This window comes from Nycticebus coucang, chromosome 15 (genome assembly GCF_027406575.1).
Source record: "Nycticebus coucang isolate mNycCou1 chromosome 15, mNycCou1.pri, whole genome shotgun sequence".
Lineage (NCBI taxonomy): Eukaryota > Metazoa > Chordata > Mammalia > Primates > Lorisidae > Nycticebus > Nycticebus coucang.
In genome coordinates, this window is record NC_069794.1 from 41,068,147 (window position 1) to 41,092,295 (window position 24,149).

The window sequence follows — 24,149 nt, forward strand, 5'->3', positions numbered from 1 at the left end:
GATCTATGTGTATATGACTTCGTAAAAGGAAAAGAAAAAGAAAAATGAGCATGGAATCTCAACATCTCAAGTTGCTGATATTGTGCTCTGTAACTCTTCTATAAAGTGCTCAATTTTAAATTTTACATTTTACCTGAATATTATAGGTGGTTTGCTTATTTCACTAAGCTATCATTAATAAAAACTGTACAGAAAAATTCTGGTAAATATTTTGCTGAAGAATTGTCTTGGGAAATATATGTGAGAAGCTGTAGTTTAAAAAGTATAAGTAATTATATGTATTAGGAAATGTACATTTTTGGCAACATAAAACATCTAAAAGATATTTTTTAAAATTATCTGGAGTATTTGCAGAATTACTATGCTTGAGGCTTATTAAAATGACATTAGATGTTTCTCTTATTTCAATTAAATTATTATTTTTTGAATGCAGAGTTAATATTGATACTGAACAAAATATAGAAAGACATTTTTATACTGTTAACCTTGCTGCATCTGGAAAGATATTTTTAGTAAACGTAAGGAAGTAATTGAATGTATAATTCTGATTTTAAATTATTCTGGTCCAATTATTCACTGTACTTAATGAGATCCTTCCGTGAAGAAATCACAACTGCAAGAGATGTGAAAAGCACATTATGAGGTAGCTAGAGTTTGGAAATTCTGTGGCAATCTACAAGACTGCATTTTTCTATAATGTAGAAGCATAAAGTATGAACTTTTTCAAGAAAAACTTGGGTACTTTCAAAGCATGGATATTAAAATAAACAACAATTTTGCGAATATTATTACTTGCTCAGTGTTTAATTTAATTATAAATAGAAATGTTTGGGAAAAGAATTTAAATTTTGAGGTAATGACATATCCTTCACTTTCTCCGTCATTCTGCTTGCAATGTCTTAGCTTTATTTTTTATATATATTATATATATATATATATATATACTTTTATTATTCACCCGTTAACTCCATAATATGCCAATCACGAACTAGTTTTCAGCAGTTACATTCCCTTGAAGACAGGTGCATGAAGATGTGATTAACTGGAAAACAGGGAGACCAGAGACACCGCCAAAGGTGACATCACACAGCCCACGCCATTGCAATACAATTGTCAAGTTCACTGGCGGTTTCCTAAAGCCAATTCAGCTCTGTTCCTTTTGCCAGGGATTCTCACATTTGTGAAAATCGGACCAGTTTGTGGGGTTCCATTTCCTGGTTGGAATTCTCAGTGGCTTTATCCAGAATCTCACTGGTGACTGGTTATTGTAGCACCAGCCCAACCTTCTCTGCCCCCAGCTGGGGCACTTCCAACTGTAAAGGTAATATTGCAGGTTGCAGTCCCCTATGCTGAACTTGAGCTTCTCCGAGAAAGTTTTGTTCTCCATGAGATCCAGTGCATTAAACACGTCAAACCCTTTCACTTTGGTGAGGACAAGGGAGTCACTCATGAGGTCTAGAAGAGGAGTCTGGGTGTGCACGTTGTAGAAAGAATAAGCAGCTTTTAGACTCTTGTGGGCTGGATGGTTCATGATGGTGGAGGGAAGCATATAAAAGCTCAGGAAATCCGTCACCTCTCCATTTGCATTCTCCACCACCAGTGTCAAAGACATTCTCCTGGGGGTAGAACCAGTGCTCCACCTCCTCCCGGTTCATGACTGGCGTGAGGTGAAAATGCTTCAAGTACCTGGTGAGGGGCTGGTGCACTACTGGAATGTCCTTTTTTTCCATTGGTCGTAGTCCAGCTGTCTTGGGAGTCTCTGGCAGTCAGTAGAGCTTATGGTACGCTGCATGGTCATATTTCTGCTCAGATGGGAAAACTTCACTGTGATCAGCTTCCGTGGGTTTAGGGACCGATGGCAGTGCCTGCAGGTGCCCACAGGCTTTGGTAGTATCACACGGGCAGTGTAAACAGCTGGGAAAATGCCCTGCAGGTGAACCCGCCTGGTTATCTCTGGGATCAGGACTGGAGCCACCCTCTCGGACCGCAGCTTCTTACGTACACATCAGAAGTTAATTTCTACCATCTTGTTCTCTGTGTCATAGACACGGATTTTCGCTGGTATGGCGCTAATAAACCCAACCAGTTTCTGACTTGAGACCCCTCGAATCCCACAGTGCCACTGCGGCAGCCAGCCGGGTGGCCAGAGAGCCCACAAAAGAAATTCTGAGTAATAATCAAATGGGAACATGTTGTCGATCATCTTCCACGTAGTTCTCATTCGGGGGGTGTACAGTTCTTTCAGCACACCACGGCCTCCCAGGTCCAAGGCATCCCAGGTGGAGTCCTGGGGTAGAGGACAGGGCTCCTGCCGGATGTTCTCCCTGTCAGCCTCCACAGGACCACGGGTGCTCACCACTTGGCCTAGTCTGGGGACAGGCTGCGTATCCCAGAACTGGTAGCTTCGTTTGCTAGCCTGCTCCATGGTTTTGGCAGGTCACTGAGGACAGCTCCATGGCCTTCTGTATTTCCTGGATCCTCTCTGCTGGCAAGGAGTTCATCTCCGCAGGCTGATCTTGGGCTGAATCTGTCTCGCTGCCTTTTTTTTTTTTCTTTCTCTTCTTTTTGACTCCAGTGTCATTGGCTAGATTCAAACCACTCCGGTTGTAGCTATTATCTTCCTCGTTCTCAAAATCACTGTAGTGCTTCTGGCCTTTTTGTTCCCTTCCATCTCCCGCAGCAGCAAAGGGGCGGCGGCTTCTCCGCGCTCTCCCTCTCCGCGCCATCTTGAGTCCAATGTCTTAGCTTTAAGGACAGCTCCCAAGAAAGACCATACTGACCCTTTGATTTATATAAACAAAAAACTAAATATTTATTAAAAGTATATTATTTGCTAAACACTGTTATATATATTTTATATTTAATCTTCACACAAACGAAGTTATGTATGAGTTATGGATATGTTCTCTTTGAAGATGAGGATATTGAGACCGAAGAAATTTAAATATGTTTTTCCAATGTCTCACAGCTGGTAGCCATGGATTAGGATTTGAGCCCAGGCACTTACCCTCAAAAGTCAGCATTGTTAACTGCAGCACTCTTGTTCCCTGCGCCCTGCCTGCAGGCCCAGCAGTATCACTGGCATTACCTTGCCCGATTAAAGAATAGCATATGTAAATCTTTCAGTATTTTTATGTTTTTTGCCTATGTTCTCAATTAGAATGTAAGCTCTATTCTATCTCCAGTAAAGATATGACATACTTTCTAATTTGTTCAGAATAACATAACAGATACATAGGTTGAAAGATTAATTTTCTTTAGAAGAACATAATAGTCATTTATGTTGAAAGATTAATGGCTTATCCAAATGTATTTTGACTTATAGGAAATATTTATTAGCTGTGTACCTCAATTACTATATTTTGCTCCTATCATATTTATATAATTAATTATAAAATATCAAATTTTTAGAAGTTATTTACAAGATTTACAATAAGCATTGTTAAATGTATTTCCAAAGTTGTGTTCCTAAATTACAATTTCATTAGAAATGTGTAAGAATTCTCAGTTCCCAATATTCTCAGCAACATTTGATATTGCCATAATTCAAACTTTTTTTTATCTATACCTTTCTCCCAAAAACATTTTATTTGATTATCCTAGTAATTCTAATTGGTAGTTATATTGAGCTTTTTTATATTCTTATATGACTTTTACTTGTTCTTCTTTATGAATTTTCTTTTGATATCCTCCATGAGACTTGAGTATACTTATAAGGTAACAATAGCAATTACAATGGCTTACAAAAATTGAGTGACAGCAATATATCAAATTCCATCTTAAATGCTTCACATGCATTCATTCATATAATTCATATAATCTTCACCATAACACCATGAGATCATTACCTTATCTCCCACTTCAGGGGAAAGGAAGTCGCAATACAGAGAGAAATAGGAATCTGCCTATGTAAATGGTAACATTAGAATACAAGCTTACACATAGACAAACAGAAAAATGAAACATTAATGACACTTTATTATATTATGAAATGTTTACATTAAAACTAAAGTTAAAAGTTAATTCATACAATTTTAACTTTTGGCCTTGAAGGAGTGTCTGGTATCTGAGTAAACGTTTTAACAAAAATGCTAAAAAGTTGAATAAAATGCAGAAATCAAATTCTTGAAGGTATCAGAGAGAAAACAATATATCCTGAATTTGAAAAGCTAAATCTGAGGCTTGATGCCTATACCTCAGTAGCTAGGGCGCCAGCCACATACACCCGAGTTGTTGGGTTGGAACCCAGCCCAGGCCTGCCAAACAATAATGACAACTACAATAAAATAAAATAAAACGAAGCAGCAGGTATTGTGGCAGGCACCTATAGTCCCAGCTACTTGGGAGGCTGAGGCAAGAGAATCACTTAAGCCCAGGATTTTGACATTTCTGTGAGCTGTGACACTACAGCACTCTACTGAGGGCAACATAGTGAGCCTCTGTCTCACAAAAAAAAAAAAAAAAAAAAAAAAGGCGGTGCCTGTGGCTCAAAGGAATAGGGCCCTGGCCCCATATGCCGGAGGTGGTGGGTTCAAACCCAACCCTGACCAAAACTGCAAAAACAAAAAAAAAAAAAAAAGGAAAGGAAAGAAAAGAAAAGGAAAAGTCTGAAAAATCTTCAATATATGCACTTAATTTCAATGTAAGTCTGTCTATTGATGACTCACTATTAATTTTATTGTGTATTATGTTTAGCAATTTTAGCTAATAATATGGATGATACTATAAAATTCTAGGTATTCAAAACATAGAAAATACTATTCCAAAATTCAAGTTGGTAATATTGCATTGCTAAGGTAACATGGCTTAGTAACAAAGTAATTTAAACTGTAATAGAGAAATATTCTTTAACAGTAGAAGCACAAGACATGTATCACCTTTAATGTTTAGTATTTGCTACTTCATAGGATCATAAATAAGAACATTTGTTTTACTGTGTAAAGAATATAGGCCATCATATTTCCTTTTGGATCTCAATTTTGAATTCACTTTAATGGAATGATTCAATAAACAGTAGATAGTTTCTACTTCATTGCAGTTATTTCTTAACTGGAGGCTAGGTTGAATGAAACGAATTCATAATTTTGTACATTAATTTGACTTTATGAATCCATTCAAGTTTTAAAATTTAAGTTTGAATTTTATTGTGGTAAGAACATGTACCTTAAAATCTACTCTTTAAGATTTTTAAGAGTAAATAGAATATTCTTAGTTATAAGTCTGATATTCATTTCTCCCATGCTGTAGGTGTGACAGTACTTGAAGGCCCTATTTATGCTGTGGGAGGGCATGATGGCTGGAGCTATCTGAACACAGTGGAGAGGTGGGATCCACAGAGCCAGCAGTGGACATTTGTAGCCAGTATGTCCATTGCTCGGAGCACAGTTGGTGTAGCAGCATTGAATGGCAAGTAAGTAGATATTTCTTTTTTTCTTGTTGTGTGAATGTGCTCTTTTAAAATAACTTTTAATATGATGGTTTTATAAAAGCCTTTTGAAATTCAGTCTTCACAATAATTGGCAAAGGCTAGTATTATCTCCATAGAACACAGAAACAAAATTTTCTTCACATTGATTTCCAATCAAAAAAGTATCAAATATATTTCCTGATAATATTTATATTCTTTCTGATAAAATAATTGAGTAACCTTCAAAAGAAAAGACTACTAATATGTCTTGGGTGCTTTTTAGATTTTTTTTTTTTTTTGGCATAACTATATGTCTGTCCACTTTTGAAGCTTCTCCATTCCTGTCTCTCTAGATCTGATGATATTTAGGGTCAGATAAATGTTTATTAGGGGGAGCATGCTGTCCTGTGCATTGTAGAGTGTTCAGTAATATCCTGGGATTCTCACCCACTACATGACAGCTGCACCTCTCACACATCCTCCTCAACATGACAAGCAAAACTGTCTCCAGATGTTGCCCAGAATCCACTGTCCTGGATCCACTGGAATTTGTTGATTAGTTCTGCAGGGCTCAACCAGGATGCTGGGTCTGGGAGAGTAGGTATGAACCCTTTATCCAAGGATTCCAGCTTGGAATTGTGGAGGCCAGCCTGGTACTGGGGACAGTTTGGAGTTAGTTGCTGGCGCTCACCTGGCCCTATGGTGGGTTTGGAAACTGAGTCTGTCAAGACTCAAATCACAGGGCTGCTGAGACTGGTTAGAACCAGGGACCTGTTCAAAGTCTGGGGCCAATGAGGTTGGCTTGGCAGAGTGGCAGACTTAGACAGAGGCATTTCCTAAGTACAGTCTGTGGTACTGGCCTTGAGTCTGGGGCAGAGGGGCTCTGTATGGTGCTGAGTTTTATTGGAGTAGTTACTGTGTTGGGATCTTAAAGTCCAGGATGCTCACTTCCCTCTCCTTCCCCACGCAAAGGAAATCTGTCCTCATACTGTGCTGCCTGGAATTGGAGGCAGTGTGACGTAGATATTGTAAATCAGTCTTCCCTACCGTCTTCTGATTTCTGTGCTAGACTCAGGTGCTGTATCTGTCACCTGGTTTCCTTAGATCTTGGGAAGATATTTTTATGCGTGGATAGTTATTCAAACTGAAGCTTCTGCTGGGGGTAACAACCACTGGAAAGTCCTTCTCTGCCAAGTTGCTAATGCCAACTTTCTCCTAGTTGTATATATTTTTGAAACACAAATTTCATGTTTATGTATTTATAAAAATCCATGTCTTTGTTTATGGTTCCTTAAGGCTAATGCTTTTTCAGGCTTCTTTCAAATTTACTTTAGGCTTAAATTATAATCTTAGGATCATATATATAGCCATTTTACTAAATTTATGTGTTCTATGTGTTTTTTAGCCATTGTACTAAATGTATATGTTCTATTTGTTTTTTAATTTATTATATAATAATATTTCCTAGAAACAGAGCAAACTGGTAATGAAACATTGTCTCTGCCTTAGTATTTACCTTTATTTCCTCTCTATTATGTTGTTGTTTTAGTTAAAGAATAATTACTTAAATAGTAGTAAGATCAGGTGTCCTTGTCTGTCTATTTACAATGCTTGATACTCAGTGTTAGCTGTTGCTGGAGATACAGGTATTGTATAATGCTAAAGGCAGTATCCAATTGTCTGTAGTTTCCTTAGTAAAGATTTTATTTGTGAAAAAAGAGCATTTATCTTATATCTTATTAAATTCCTTGTGAAAATATGGTGTATGATTTTGCAGTTGATCTATTTATTTGGTTATACATAAATACTCTAACTTTACATCATGATATACATCTAAACAAAACCTCCTTACGTTGCACTACTCCTTTAATATTGTGTTCCATTCCATATTCTAGCCATAATATTGTGCCTATTTTGATCTATAATAAAGTATTTCATAACATTTTCCATTATGATAGCATAACATCATAATACTGTATATAAATGGAAAATCTTTCTACAATTTATCTGTTATAATTGTCTATAAACATAAAAAGTATATAAAAATGAGAGTGGAACGTTTATGTATGTTATTATACTTAGTCCCTCGCAAATTTCTGTTTTACTAAGATTTTAAAACTGCTTCTGATTTTATGACTACTCCTAATAATTTATTTAGTATTGTTATATCTTCCTTTTATGTTGTTATTATCCTCCTAACTTGTTATTTTCCAGGTTGGCTTTATTACTAACTTCATCTTGTTAGCTTTTGTCAGTGTCATTATATGAGTTTGTTTTTATTTTTATGAAATTAGCATATAGAGAAGCTATGCTTATTTTTCTTATTTCCTTTTCATTAATTTCTGCTTGACTTATTTCTATTTATTATGTCTTAAAATTCATAATTTTACAAAGATAACAGTAATGTTGATAATTGACTTTGTGGCTTATTTTTCTCTACTAATGTGACAAGATTTTATTTATTCATTCTCCTATCCTTAACTACTGAATGTAGTTGGACATTTCAATATTTTTCTCTTCTTGACTATGAAGGTAATACTGCTCTGAACATCCTTGTTTATGTCTTTTGGTGAACATAAGTATGCATTTTAGCTGGATGTGGCTCTAGAACTGACATTACGAGGCATTATATTATGGCGTTCTTCTGTTCAATGTTAGTAGATCCTGCTCAAACATTTTTGAAAGTGGTTTTCCTCATTTACCCACACACTGACAGTTTATCTGAATTCTGAGTGCACCACAACCTACTGACCTGGTAATGTCAGTCTCTTATTTATTTTCGTCACATTCTCTAATAGCTGATGAGTTTGAACATCTTTGATGTACATATTAGCCATGAGTATATCTTCCGTGGAAGTATATTTTCAAGTCTTTCCCTGTTTCTATTTACCTGTGCTCATTTTCATTTCATTTTGCAGTGCTCTCTATATCCTGAAAATATATCATTTCCAGAAGGAAGTATCTCATTTTATTATTATTGTTATTAATATTATTATTACATTCCAGGAAGGACATGTTGTTTATATAATGCATTACATTTTATGTCTAAAAGGGACTTTCCTGGCTGGGTGCAGTGGCTCACACCTGTAATCCTAACACTCTGGGAGGCTGAGGTGGATGAATTGTCTGAGCACACAGGTTCGAGACCAGCCTGAGCAAGAAGGAGACCTCATCTCTAAAAATAGTTGGGCATTGTGGTAGACACCTCTAGTCCCAGCTACTTGGGAGGCTGAGGCAAGGAATGGCTTGAGCCCAAGAGTTTGAGGTAGCTGTGAGCTATGACGCAATGGTACTCTACAAAGGGTGACAAAGTGAGACTGTCTCAAAAAAAAGGGGGGGGAACTTTCCTATCAGTGCATATTGTTTGCAAATTGGCTTTAGTAGTTTAATAACACAACTTTGTATCTTAAAAATTTTGTAGCTTATTATTTCTTATATTTTATCTTCTTTTTGAGGAAAGAGGAGTATGTATGTTCTCAGTGATTTTTTTCCATTTTTTGTTATTCATTAGTTTTCTAAACAAAGATAATTTAATGTACACTTTTGTTACATTATACTTACATTTTGTTAAGTATGCATAAAATTTACTAGCTAAACAAAAATTCAATGAGGAAACATTTTATTGTAAATACATGAATTGAAGGGAATAGCTATCATCCCTGGTGCTGGAAAACTGAAAAAAAAAAAAAAAAGTTGAAATTATAAAGATTTACAATCTTGGAGAAAAGGTGCCACGCAGATGAAACTCAGCCTTCTTTGAGCTAGAGCTGATGTCTTCATTAAGAAAAAGAGGTTTCCTTTGCTCTGGGACCTGGAGGTCTGAGGAGAAGGTACCAAAGTGCTGGTGCCACCTGCTCTGAGTGGTCTCAATGCAAGCATTGAAAAAAATGCAACACATATATATAGAAATAGATATAGATAGATAGGTATAGATATAGATATATACATGCATACTATATTTATATACCCACACACATACGTATATATACACACACACATATTGTAGTATCAGATACTTGTATTTATATGTATGTATCTGATACTACTGAATAATTGTTGGTGCTGCAGTGAGAGAAAGATGGTGACATTCCACACCGAGCTGAAAAAAAAAGGAGCAAGACTTTTCCTCTTCGTCTAGTTTTTCAGTTTCTTGTCACCTTGTAATGTCAGATCCAAACAAGAAATAAGATGGTAAAGCAGAAAAGTGCTTTACAGACTTTCACTCACCACTTCAAAAGCCAAATGTACACGAGAGGATGTGAAGTCGAGAGACAATGGCTTTGAAACAGGCACATTCGTCTCAAATTCAAAATGTTTACTAGGGGACAATCTGATGGCTCCCTTCCCCTCTGGAGATTCAGGTAACAATCTCAACCAGATCTTTCTTCCACTTGGAAAAGTTTCTATCTACTGAGACTTGTTTAATTGTTCCCCTTTGATTTAGGGTATATATTTTAGTATGTACACATGTTAATGGTTCCGTGTGTACTTAAGCACTGAGTTTTTCCATGCATGTCTTTTCTTTCAAAATATTTTGTTTCCTTTTCTCTTAACTCAAGAAAATTTGTTCTAAGTTGTAGATTCAGTCAATACCGATTTTTCTACAAGCTCTATTAGTTCAAATGGAGATTTTTGATTTTTGCCTTGTAATTTTCCTTATATGATATCTTTTTTGAATTCCTATCTCTACATCATCAAATGTATATTTTCTTAAATTTTTAGAGAGTACGAATTCTTATTTTCCCATAAGACACAAATTTTAAAGCACACACTTTCTTTGCTCAGAAAATAAGGTGCGTTTATGTTATAGAAAGAGGTATTCATGCTTTGTTGTACTTTATTTTGTCTCCCTAAATGCTAATTGTGAATTGTCCTGTCACAGAGAATTTAAATCACTTAATTTCTTTCACAGCATGTTTAATTGCTTTCCAAATCTTACTCTCAAATGCTTTGCTAGAAGTACACTTAATGTCAATATCCATTATTATTTTCAAAATTCAATAATAGATGAGAAAGGAAAGATGGACCCAGAGTCATGAAATGCCAAAGCAAATAGCTACCTGTCAATTCAGCTTCTTTTTTGTGTTTAGTAAAGCTCCTTTTCTGCAGCAGTGTTTTTTCCACATCACTTTCCACTAGTACCACTTCCATATCAAATAGTATCTGTAAATATTTATGCTAGATTTATTTTGGCTGTGAGTTTTTGGGAAAGACCCAGAAGCTAAATTACTGCTGCTATGGAAAACTAATGTGTAGGAGTGAAAGGAAGTTCATACCCTGTTTCCCCAAAAATAAGACAGTGTCTTATTTTAAGGTGTGCTCCTAAAGATGCGCTAGGTCTTATTTTCAGGGGATGTCTTATCTTTCCTGTAAGTAGGTCTTATTTTCGGAGGATGTCTTATTTTCGGGAAAACAGGGTATAATACACAGCCCCTGGTGATGGGTGCTACATAAAAAATGGTCAGAAATGCCATTTCATTTCTTCTGAGGGATACTGAGATTTGCTGGAAGAGGGAGTGAAACCATTATTACCAACTTTCAGGCTTATCTGTAAGTTACAAGTTCTGACAATTAAGTTCATGAACTGATCCTACAAAAAGTACTATATACCTCATTGCTGAATATAACTATGGTCACCTTCTTTTTTTTAAATTAAATCATAGCTGTGTACATTAATGCAATCATGGGGTACAATGTCCTGGTTTTAAATACTAATCGAAATGTTTTTATCAAACTGGTTAACACAGCCTTCACGGCATTTTCTTAGTTATTGTGTTAAGACATTTATATTCAACACCTAGTAAATTCACATGTACCCTTGTAAGATGCACTGTATATGTGGTCCCACCAATTACTCTCCCTCCACCCATCCTTCCCTCTCCCCTCCCCTACCTCTTCCCTTTCCCCTTTTTCTTGGGCTATAATTGGGTTATAGCTTTTATAAGAAAGCTATAAATTGGTTTCATAGTAAGACTGAGTACGTTGGATACTTTTTCTTCCATTCTTGAGATACTTTGCTAAGAATATGTTTGGGCTCCATCCATGTAAACATGAAAGAGGTAAAATATCCATCTTTCTTTAAGGCTGCATGATATTCCATGGTGTCCATATGCCATAATTTATTGATCCATTTATGGGTTGATGGGCCCTTGGGCTTCTTCCATCACTTAGCAATTATGAATTCAGCTGCAATAAACATTCTGGTACATACATCTTAGTTGTAATGTAATTTTTGATCTTCTGGATATATACCTAGTAGAGAAATTGTAGGATCAAATGGCAGGTCTATTTTTAGATCTCTAAGTGTTCTCCAAACATCTTTCCAAAAGGAATGTATTAATTTGCATTCCAACCAGCAGTGCAGAAGTGTTTCCTTTTCTCCACATCCACGCCAACATCTCTGGTTTTGGGATTTTGTGATGCGGGCTAATCTTACTGGAGTTAGAAGATATCTTAAAGTAGTTTGGATTTGCATTTCTCTAATGATTAAGGATGATGAGCATTTTTCATGTGTCCATAGGCCTGTGCACCTGTCTTCTTCAGAGAAGTTTCTCGTCAAGTCCCTTGCCCAGCCTGAGATGGGATCACTTGTTCTTTTCTTTGTGGATTCTGCTTATTAAACCTTTGTCAGAGACATATCCTGCAAATATCTTCTCCCATTCTGAGGGCTGTCTGCCTTCTTTACTTACTGTGTTCTTGGCTGTGCAGAAGCTTCTTAGTTTGATCAGGTCCCAGTAGTGTATTTTTGATGTTGCTTCAATTGCCTGGGGGGTCCTCTTCATAAAATATTCATCCAGGCTGATTTCCCTGTACTTTCTTCTAGTATTTTTATAGTTTTATGTCTTAAGTTTAAATATTTAATCCAATGAGAGTCTACCTTAGTTAATGAGAGGTGTGGGCCCAGTTTTAGTTTTCTACAGGTCACCAGCCAGTTTACCCAGTACCATTTGTTAAATAGGGAATCTTTTCCTCACTGAATGTTTTTAATTGGCTTGTCAAAGATCAAATAACAGTAAGTAGCTGGGTTCATCCCTTGGTTATCTATTCTGTTCCAGACGTCTACCTCTCTGTTTTCGTGCTAGTACCATGCTGTTTTGATCACTGTCAATTTATAGTATAGTATGAGGCCTGGTAGCATGATTCCTCCTGCCTTGTTTTTATTTCTGAGTAATGTCTTGGCTATTCAAGGTTTTTTCTGATTCCATATAAAATAAAGTATTATTTTTTTTGAGATCTTTAAAGTATGAAAGTGGAGCTTTAATAGGGATTGCATTAAAATTGCATTTTGCTTTGGGTAGTATGGACATTTTAACAATGTTGATTCTTCCCAACCATGAGCATGGTATGTTTTTTCATTTGTTAACATCTTCAGCTATTTTTTTTTTCTTAGAGTTTCATGGTTCTCTTTATAGAGATCTTTCACATCCTTTGTTAGGTAAACTCCCAAATATTTCACCTTCTTTGGGACTACTATAAAGAAATAGAGTCCTTGACTGTTTTTTCAGCTTGACTATTGTTAGTATATATAAAGGCTACCAATTTATGAGTGTTGATTTTATAACCTGAAATGCTGCTGTATTCCTTGATCACTTCTAAGAGTTTTGTAGTATAATCCCTGGTGTTTTCCAGATATACAATCATATCATCTGCAAAGAATGAAAGTTTGATTTCTTCTGATCCTGTATGGATACCCTTGATCGCCTTTTCTTGCCTAATTGTGATGGTTAAGACGTCCATTACAATGTTTAAAAGCAGTGGAGACAATTGGCAACCTTGCCTAGTTCCTGATCTGAGTGGAAATGATTTCAATTTAACTCCATTCAATACGATATTGGTTGTGGGTATGCTGTAGATGGCCTCTATCAGTTTGAGAAATGTCCCTTCTATACCAATTTTCTTAAGTGTTCTAATCATGAAGGGATGCTGGATATTATCAAAAGCTTTTTCTGCATCAATTGAGAGAATCATATGGTCTTTGTTTTTTAATTTGTTTATGTGCTGAATTATATTTATAGATTTTGAACCTGCCTTGAGACTCTGGGATGATACCCACTTGGTCATGATGTATAATTCATTTGATGTGTTGCTGGATTCTGTTTGTTAGGATCTTGTTAAATATTTTTGCATCTATATTCACTAGTGATATTGGTCTATAATTTTCTTTTCTTGTTGGGTCTTTTCCTGGTTTGGGGATCAGGGTGATGTTTGCTTCATAGAACATGTTGGGTAGTATTCCTTCTTTTTCTATGTTTTGGAAAAGGTTGAGTAATAAAGGTACTAGTTCCTCTTTAAAGGTTTGGTAGAATTCTGACATGAAGCCATCTGGTCCCGGGCTTTTCTTATTAGAGAGATTTTGTATAGTTGATGCTATTTCAAAACTTGATATAGGCCTGTTCAACATTTCCACTTGATTCTGGCTAAGTCTTGGAAGGTGACGTGCTTCCAAGTATTGGTCAATTTCCTTCAGATTTTCATATTTCTGAGAATAAAATTTCTTGTAATATTCATTAAAGATTTTTTGAATTTCTAAGGAGTCTGTTGTTATTTTGTCTTTGTCATTTCTGATGGATGAAATTAGAGATTTTACTCTTTTTTTTCCTGGTTAGGTTAGCCAAAGGTTTATCTATTTTATTGACTGTAACCTCAATGTAACTTCCAAGTGCCATTCACTTATGTTTAAAGAAGCTTTCTCAGAGTCCCTATGAAGGTATGTTCCTTTAAGACCCTCCAAAGTGATTAGAAAGCTAATCATGTGGGAGGCAGGCCCTGAAGGCAGAGTCTGTCTGTCTCTGGAATGTCCTGGAAGGGACCTTGGAACTGGAAAACAAGATAAGTTAATACACATCTCAGTTACAGGTTACAGCTGTTTTCACAGACGAATGGCTGGATAAATTCTTGTGGTTGTTCTGTATGGTTTCTTTGTACTCTTATCCTGTGTATCTTTTGCTGCCAACTAGTTTTATTATTACAATGTGTGTGTGTGTACATGTAGAACTTAGTATTGTTAAGAATATATAAACTTGCAAGAAATAAAATAAGGGCTACATGCCTAAGTGAGCTGTAGCCCTCTGCTTCTCCACAATTCTGACTGCTGGTCTTATCTCTGCAACTCCGCCTGGACCATTTACAGCAACAATTGACCTTTTCAAACTTTTTGACTTATTGATCTGTTGTATAATCCTTTTAGTTTCAATTTCATTTAATTTGGCTATAATTTTGGTTATTTATTTTCTTCTGCTGGGTTTGGGATTGGAATGTTATTCCTTTTTTAGTTGCTTGAGATGTCCCATTAAGTTGTTAACTTCCTCTCTTTCCCACCTCTTGGGAAGACTTGCAGTGCTATAAATTTTTCTCTTAGGACTGCCTTCCGGTATCCCAGAATTAATGATAATTCATATCTTTATTATTGTTTTGTTCCATAATTTTGGTAATTTCCTTCTTAATCTTGTCTATGACCCAGCTATCATTTAGCATGAGGTATTTAGCTTTCATGTTTTTGTATGAGTATGCAGATTTCTGTTGTTACTGAGTTCAATTTTTATTCCATGATGTTCTGAGAAGATGCAAGGGATAATTTCTATTCTTTTAAATTTGCTGAGTTTAGACTTGTGACCTAAGATGTGATCGATTTTGGAGTATGTTCTGTGGGCTGATGAGAAGAATGTGTATTCAGTTTTGTTAGGATGAATTGTTCTGTAGATGTCTGTTAAATCCAAATGTTGAATGGTTAAGTTTAAATCTAAAATTTCTTTGCTTAGCTTCATATTAGGATCTATCCAATACTGCCAAAGGAGTGTTAAATTCTCTGACTATTATGGAGCTGGATGAAATCAAGTTACTTGGAAATAAGAAATTCTGTTAGAGTCTTTCTTATAAATTGAGGTCCATTCTGGTTGGGTTCATAAATATTAATAATTGAAATCTCATGATATTGAGTATTAGCCTTAACAAATATGAAGTGACCATCCTTATCTTTCTTTATTTTGGTTGGTTTAAAGCCTATTATATCTGTGAATAAAATTGCAGCACCTGCCTTTTTCTGATTTCCATTTGCCTGAAATATAGTATTGTATCCATCGCCTTCTGTAAGAAAGGACTAGGACCCCGCTTCAGTAATAAACAGATGGTGATTTATTAGACCTGCACCAAAACAGATGGCCATTTATTACACCAAAGAGCAGTCAGCCCTGAAGTGAGGAGCAGGCTGATTTTTATACCATTTTTATGCCATGTGGCAAGCAAGTACAGAAGTGGAATGTGACGGTTAGCTTGGGGCGAGGTTACAGTGTGGCATGGCTAGGGGGTTCTCAGGGACTTTTCGGGAACTTCCTTATTCTGAAACCTGTTCTTGGAATTAACCAAAGGGGGTGGGGGGCATGGGGGGGACTAAGGCTGAGACAGGCTGAGACAGACTTGGGTCACAGGCTGAGACAGAATTGGGTCTTTTGGGGGGGGCTATTGGTCTATTACATTCCCCACTGGCCTTTTTGGGAAATCAAACCCTTGATTCATCTGAATCGCTAGGAAGGGGCAGAGAGTAGGTATGCATTACTATTAGTTATGGTTTGAAGAGAAACTTAACACAGTCACAGGTATAGATAGAAGTCAGTATTTCTGAGTCCGTGGGCTGATTTTTGAGTTATGTAGCCCTAAGCTGGGTCCCACTTTCTTCCGTACCCGATTGATGAGTCCCTGGCCCACCTATAGCCAAACAAAGCACAGAGGTTAAAGTTGTGAAAGGGCAAAAGGGAGCAGGTTTACTCAGTTACTGCCAATTTCTATATGTAATTTGGTTAGGGTTTCTTTTAATGTTTATTATTCTTTCTACCTTTCTTGAACTCTGGGGCCTATAAGTTATTTAAAACTTTAGCTTATTATTTGCACTAGTTTGGTTATGAAATCTAGCCCATTGCCAGATTTAAACCAGAGTGGCAGTCTAAACCATGGGACGATTTCTCTGGGCAATACTTTTATTATTTCAGGAGTCCTTTTTATCCTGGTAGGGAAGGCTTTTTCTTATTTCAAATCTGATAGACCATCACCAGCAAGTACTTGTTCTCTCTAAACCTGGGCATTTCAGTAAAGTCTACCTGGAAGTTCTTGAGGGGTGTTGCTCTATACAACTTGATTCCTGGGGGTACCATCAGTTCTTGGACTGTAGACTGACAGTTTTGGCCAGGGCTGCCAGGTGGGAGATGTAGAAGTACTTGCCCAGCAACTTCTTAGAAGCTAGGGGACTGTTACTCATCATCTAGCATTTTTATTCATCCTCCCTTTCCTGCCTGGCTCCCCTCTGCTGCCAACCATTCCTTCTCCTCATGGGAGTAGATAGGGGTGAGCTCTGGAACCCGTGGGATGAGGGGAGCCACTCATGACACCTGGTATGGCTGGGAAGCAGCCCTCTTTGCCTCAGTATCAGCTCTGGTGTTCCATTTAGTGATGCTGGAAGCATCTCTTTGATGTCCACAACAGTGTGTCACTACCACTTTCTGGGGTTTTCATACTGCCTCTAGCAACTGAAGTTATCTTCTGCTGATACTTAATGTCCTTTTCTTCAGAATTTAATAGTCTTTTCTCCTTGTACAATGCCCCACATACTTGGAGAGTCAGAAAAGCATTAACATTTTTCCCTTCACTTAGTTCTTTTTTTTTTTTTTGTAGAGACAGAGTCTCACTGTACCGCCCTCGGGTAGAGTGCCGTGGCGTCACACGGCTCACAGCAACCTCTAACTCCTGGGCTTCCGCGATTCTCTTGCCTCAGCCTCCCTAGTAGCTGGGACTACAGGCGCCCGCCACAACGCCCGGCTATTTTTTTTTGTTGTTGCAGTTTGACCGGGGCTGGGTTTGAACCCGCCACCCTCGGCATGTGGGGCCGGCGCCCTACTCGCTGAGCCACAGGCGCCGCCCCCTTCACTTAGTTCTAAGGCTTGAATTAAGGCAATTAACTCAGCCTTCTGAGTCAATGTTCTTTGGGGTAGGGGCTTAGCCTCTACAGTCTCTGTTAAGGTAATCACCACATACTGCTCACTGCTCACCTTGTGCCATTGTGTCCAAGGCTAGTCGCACAATTATATATTATCCATAACTTTTGTACAGTCATTTTCAGTCTTTCTTCACTGATGGGAAGGAGTGTGGCTGGGTTCAGGATGTTCTTGCATTAGAGAGTCAAAAATGTCCTTTAGTGTTCATTAAAGTGACCCCAGAGTGGCGTATTTTCACTCTGAGATCCTTCCCTAAAGTCAGCTTATCAGCTTCTTGCACAAGGAGAGCAGTAGTGGCTAGAGCTTGTAAGCACGGTGTCAATCCTTTTGCCACTCTTTCCAGCTGTTTAGACAGGTAAGCTATCGGCCTTGGCCAGGACCTAACCAGCTGGGTTAACATACCTAAAGACATCTTTCTTCTCTCTGAGATATACAGAGTGAAGGTCTTGGCCAAGTCTGGTAGCCCCAATGCAGGTGCACTTATTAGCCTCATCCTTAGCTGAGAGAAGGCATGTTTCTGTTCTCCTTATTCTAAGGGCTCTCCTTCCTCTCCTTTAGTTGCCTTGTACAAGGACTTAACCAAGACAGCCAAGATGGCAAAGTTGGGAATTCAAAGGCAACAGAAGTCTACCAAGCGTAAGAATTCCCAAACCTCCTTTCGGCTAATGTGAGTGGGGAGGCAATTAATTACCTGTCTCCATTTCATGTCTAGATACCTCTACCCCTGCTGGATAGTAAATCCTAGATTGCATACTTGTTGCTGCCAAATCTGGACCTTCCATTTGGACACTTTATAGCCATATACTTCTAGATGTCATAAAAGACAGTCTGTGCCTTAGGCACAGCCCTTCTGGGTAAGGTGCCCTAAAAGGAGGTCATTGACATATTGGAGTAGCATACATTCTAATTCCTGAGCCAGAAATTTCTGGAAGTCACGAGCCAATTCTTCTCCAAAAATCGTGGGTGTTTTGAACCCCTGTGGCAACCTGGTTCATGTTTAACTGGAATGCAGTTTCCAAGTCTGGTCTCTCCCACTGGAAAGCAAACAGCCTCTGGCTTCCCAGAGCCAGCCTTATAGTGAAAAAGGCATCTTTTAAGTCCAGGTAAGTGGGCCACTTGGCTTCTGCTGGCAGCAGACTCAGCAGAGTATACGGATTAGGCACAGTAGCATGCAGTGTTACAGTTATACAATTTACTTGGAAATTCTCATTCAGTCCTAATTTTTCTTGAGGTATTTATATAGACACAGTAGATAACATTTAACCCGGCACAAATTTATCCAGTGTTGCCAACAGGAGATCTTTGTTGAGTCATAAGCCTTCAGAGTAAATATAACAACTGTATATAATTTTATACTCTTTGGCCAGTTTCTTAGTCCCATTTAACAGATTAACTTAGTAAAACAGTTATGTCTCATTTTATGAGTTGACAGTACAGACAAGGCTGGTATCTAATACAGGTGGGCCACAGACTCTTTTCTCCTTCAATCATGTTACTCTCTCTAATTTTTTTTTCTTTACTAAAGACAAATTACAACAGAACTAACTCAGTTGCCAAAATAAACTGTACCTTCAGTATACTGGGTCTGATTATTTGCATAAAGTGCAGTAAGAATAATTAATTATTAGCCATCTAGGCTCATCTTCCATTTAAAATTGGCTTTGATGGTGTCTTTTATAAGGAATCTCAGGCTGGACTTTCTTGAAAGCCTTTCATGAAAGCCCAAGTTTTATCTGTGCCATTAGATATCTGTATGCATTGGGTAAATTCCTCTTCTCTTGAGGTTCCCAAGTACATTTCGATTCCCAGACCCATCAGCAAGTGACCTTCATTACTCACCACAGATCAGGAAATGTTACTGATTTCCAATGTTTTCCAAACAGCTTTTTTATTGGCCTTATAAAGTCAACCTTAATTCCTTAACTCAGTCTGGACACATCTGGAAATGCTATTCCAGCCAAAGCCTTGGTAAAATAACCAGTGTTTTCATGATGTTTTATAGAAGAAAACAGATTCTTATTGAACTTATGCAAATAACAGTATTGTCAGAAATTAAGAATACTTATAAATGGCTTTCAAATTCTGGAGAAATCAAGGAAAGATAAAATATATATATTTCAAACTCTGCTCTTAAGTACATATATTGCTTGAAAAGCTACAAATAGCTCAAAAGACAGAAAATGGTTTTCTTGACTTCTGGAAAATAGAACATAGAAAGAACTAATAATATTTCCAACAAAAGCTGTAAGAAACTAGCCCAGTTCCATGTAACCAATTTCTGTTTTGTTTGAAGTTAGGTTAGTAATACTTACAGATATGTTAACTTTCCAATGAAAGTTCTAAAAATCTGCTTTTAGTCTAAAGGTACTTAATTTCCAAAGACATCAGAAATTTGAATTTGAGAGAATTCACAAGTCTCTTTTTTAATATTTCTTTTCCTTTTTAGAATAAACTTTGGACTCAGCCAGTTACATAAAAAATACTTTCTCTTTTTTAGATGAATTAAAATTATTACTAACAATATACTTTAGGACAGATCAATGCTTTATATGTTAGGACAGACCAATGCTTTACACATTAGGACAGACCAATGCTTTATATATATAACACCAGCCTGACAATTAAGTTCATGTCCTAGAAACAGTGTTACATTACTCATTGCTGAATATCACTGAGTAGTCTAACCTTTAAAGCAGTTTTGGAGCTCTTTTTCTGGAATGACAGTCAAAGCCATTGTCATAGAGCACACACACAAAAAAAAATCCAACAATAATGAAAGCTACTCAGTAAGACACTACCACACACTGACATGAACATGCCTAGGAGACACTGATGTGCCAAAGTTATGAAAGCTTACCACATTATTGGTACAATGCTGCCAAAATAAGCAGACAGTGGTAAGTTCACAGACTTAATTGTCTTATATGGTAGTAAGAATCCGTGGAAATCAAGCTGGTGACTGGGGAAAGATAGGTGTCATCTTTGCATCCGACAGGTACAATTCACACTATCTCAGTGATGGGCAAACTTACAACTTTCACTTAAACTGCACAAAAGCAATCCATGTAACCGAAAATTTTGTACTCCTGTAATAGTCTGACATTTATAAAAATAAGAAAAAAAGTGAAAAAAAGAAATGAAAAAGTTAGGGCTAATATGCTTGAGTTTTTGATTAAAATGTGGTTGGTGTGTTGCTGTTTATCAGTTTGTAGCTTGAGCCTTGGAGGAACAGCTTGCAGCTTCCTGGTGGAATTGTCATAGTCCTGAGAAAACACTACTTTCTACTTCACTTTGATACATTAGTGTCATAACACATGGTTTCTTTTTGTTTTATCTCTTACCATTTATTATTTTCATCAATGGATTCAATTTAGAAAACTCAAATGTACAAATAAACCTTCCCAATATAAGAAAAGTGAATCTTTTATAATAAATCTTCTTCTACCAGTCCAAATTATTTAAACTAAAAAAAAAAAAATGTGTCAAAATGGCAAGTAGACATTGTGATTGGTGGGCCAAATACAACCTCAGACTCTTCCAACGACACATACATTAGTGATTTTCTTTTTCCATCCCTGCCTTGGCTTGGTTCTTTCATATTTTACATTGTAGCTAAAAATGTGTGTGTTTTTTCTTTTAATTTCTTGACTTAGCCCACAAAGCAGATGAGCATATTGCCTGAGAATATCTGTGCATAAGCTTGAGTTTCAAAAAATGTGTGCTACCACACCAAGAGAATCTGTAAATCATAAAAACAAGTGAGTTGGTTTCATGATTCATCATGACAAAAGACTTACTTATTTAATCAAAATCTCAAGTTAATAATTTCACAAGGCATTTGTTATTTCTGTTCAGTCTGAAGAACATACATCTTAAAGTATCTTGAGGCCAAGTTTTAATGCTTGCTTTTCCTGTTATGTACCAATATCTAACACCTTGCTTTAAACCTAAAAGTCCATCATTGAACGGTGTCTTCTAAGACCCCGTTTCTATTTTTGTTTTTAAATTTTTGCTGTACTGTTTTTTCATTAATTTTTAATTAAGATCATAACTGTTTACATTTAAAATTTACTCATAGTTACATTGAAATAAACCCTTGAATTGTGCACAAAGATGATATCCCAGATTTTATTATATACACTTTAATCTAGCTTAACCTCATACATTTATAAAAGAAAGAAAATAAATTCCTTGTTCACTGAATCTCACTTTGGGCTACTAATGAGCTCAGGGGATTTTTATCAGAGGCTGGGAAGGGACGAAGGGAGGAGGGGATTGGAAGAGGTTGGTTAATAGAAACAAAATGATAGAGAAGAGGCATAAATTCTAGTGTTCTATAGAGCAGCAGAGAGACTATACTTAACAATAAGTTAGTATTTATTTTCAAGTAGCTAGAAGAAATGATTTTGAAAGTTCCCAGCACAAGGAAGTAATAAATGTTTGAGGTGATAGATATGCTGAATACTCTAATCTGTTACTCATTATATACATGTAACAAAATTCTACACGTGCCTCATAAATATGTACAATTATTATTTACCAATTACGTTTTCACAAGAAATTTCTTGTTTATTGAAACTCACTTGGAGCTACTAATGGGACCAGAAACTGCCTACTGGAAGATATAATTTTTAAGCTAGCATTTGATTAACTTATCAGATTTTAGAAAGTGAGGAAGTATTCCAATGAGAATGAGAAATCCGTGCCAGTGCCCTGAGTTTGAAATGCAAATAAAAGGTGGAAAAATTAAGTGTGGCTAGAACATGATGAGAGAGTGGCCCCAAAAGATATGACAAAAGACAGGTCTCAGGTTATATAGCAGCTTAACTAAAGTAAGAATATTGTAAAAGGTCTAAAAAGAATAGTGATATGGTTATATTTCAGTTTAATAAATATTCACTTTAGCTGAAGAGTAACTTTTAATTGCTCAAGGTAAGCATAATATTATTAGAATTTTTATTGCAATAGTTGATGAGCTAAGATATATTATAGTGATTCAAAGGGTTACTTGATATATAAGCTATGTTTCAGGATTATAATGTATTTCAATAGTAACAATTCATTTTAATATCCTGTTTCTACCTAGTTATAGCCAGACTCTGAGTCTGGAACATAATGCCTTTAATGATTTAGCCCTTACCTTCCTTCTCCAGTCTTTTGACTCACCACCTGCCTTGTGGTGTCCCAGCCACATCAATAACTCTGAGACCCTGAATATACTTTGTCTTTACATATACTTACCTGTCAGCCTAGATTCCTCCTCCATTGATTTTTTTCCTTAATAACTTCTGAATGTCTACTTAGTTTCTCTCTTCAGCTGTTCACTTCACCTTTGAATATATTTAAAAACTCTGCAGATTGATAACTTAACACAACTCTGGTTCTCTCTGTGCATTAAGTTCTATGTGGCAAGATCAATAACAACAGGATTTATTGTACTTGAGAACAATAGTGTCAGGAAAGTATCAAAAATTTGCTTCGCTAAAAATCCAAATAAGATCATTTATAACATTTTCCAAAATTCAAAGCCTAGCTTAATCACTACCATTTCAGTGACCCCCTTGTAATCCACACAGCTAGCGTTAATCTTTCCTTCTTCCATTCTTTTGTGTTCCCTGGACACATGATTAACTCTTTTCTCTGTCATTTGTCAAAGTCTGCTTCAGTGGAACTTAAACAGGTGCTTTTTCATTGACAAGTTTCCACAAATGAATTGCCCTTTTTTCTGGAATTGGAAGCTAGTACTTCATTCATTGATTTTAAAATTTCACAAATATACCTGGGCCATGGTAATATATCAAAAAAGATAAATAAAATCTGCTCTCAGAGATCTTATATTAAAGAGAACCAAGAAACAGCAACAAAAAAGGAAATTACAGAGCTATAATAATTATAGAGTGGGAGTCGGTAAAGAAACAGAAGAATTAAGATTGACGTGACCATTTGAACAGGTTTGAGGTTGAAAAATTCTACTGAACTTTAGAATGTTGTAAATTAATATAAAAAATTATATATTTAAAATAATCAGATTCCTTTAGTAAATGTGAGTCAATGCTAATAAATAAAGGTCAAGACTTTGTCAGGCTTTGGCCCACACTCTTGTTTACAACCATATGATATAGTGGTAGCAAGTCTTGGTCTGAGTTTGCAATAGGCACCAACATTTCTTAGCAAGCAAACAAAGGCAGTCACACAACATGGAGTTGTAAACTTAGCAAAATCCTGCTCAGTGGCCTGTGAGGCATTCTAACAAGTACCCTCCATAAAAAAGTTCACTGAAAGGCTGATGCAAGAATAATCTGACAGCGGGTTTTACATGCTTTCTCGTGGGATCAGATTAAAGCATTCTCCATCAACTGATGAACAAAGGAGCAAGCTGAATTCCAGATCCAGAGAGTTGCTTCAGAGATATTATCCTGCTTGAGTAGTGGGATTCTAATGTTTTTATTATGAACAGAAAGAATTCCTAAATAAACATTCATTCTAGGTAACCAATTATAGTGAGTGAAAATTATATTTAATATCCCAAGCTAATTAGCAAAATGCTCTAACATTTGCATGATGGTGTGAGAAGTAGTTTCTGTAACTAATTTTCAATTATTCTTTGTTGACAAAGTATATGAAATAGTCAACAACTTTATGTAGGTACAAATCATAAATAAAGTTAAATTTTAAGGAACAAAATTTAAAGAACTTTGAGAAATAGGGGAAAAAAGTAGAATCAGGAAATATTTCACAGTGGTGACACAGCCTCAGGTGGT

At 36.5% G+C, this 24,149-nt stretch overlaps 1 protein-coding gene and 1 pseudogene across 1 annotated transcript in view; one reads left to right on the top strand and one right to left on the bottom strand.

Annotated features, from left to right (window-relative positions):
- The window catches only part of KLHL1 (kelch like family member 1), a 326,246-nt gene that overhangs the window by 275,291 nt on the left and 26,806 nt on the right, over positions 1 to 24,149 (top strand). Inside the window, exon 8 of the mRNA XM_053563984.1 lies at positions 5,248 to 5,410. Coding sequence (XP_053419959.1) covers positions 5,248 to 5,410 — 163 coding nt within the window. The remainder of the gene's footprint in view (positions 1 to 5,247; positions 5,411 to 24,149) is intronic.
- LOC128566887 (glycylpeptide N-tetradecanoyltransferase 1-like) lies at positions 1,206 to 2,516 on the bottom strand (annotated as a pseudogene).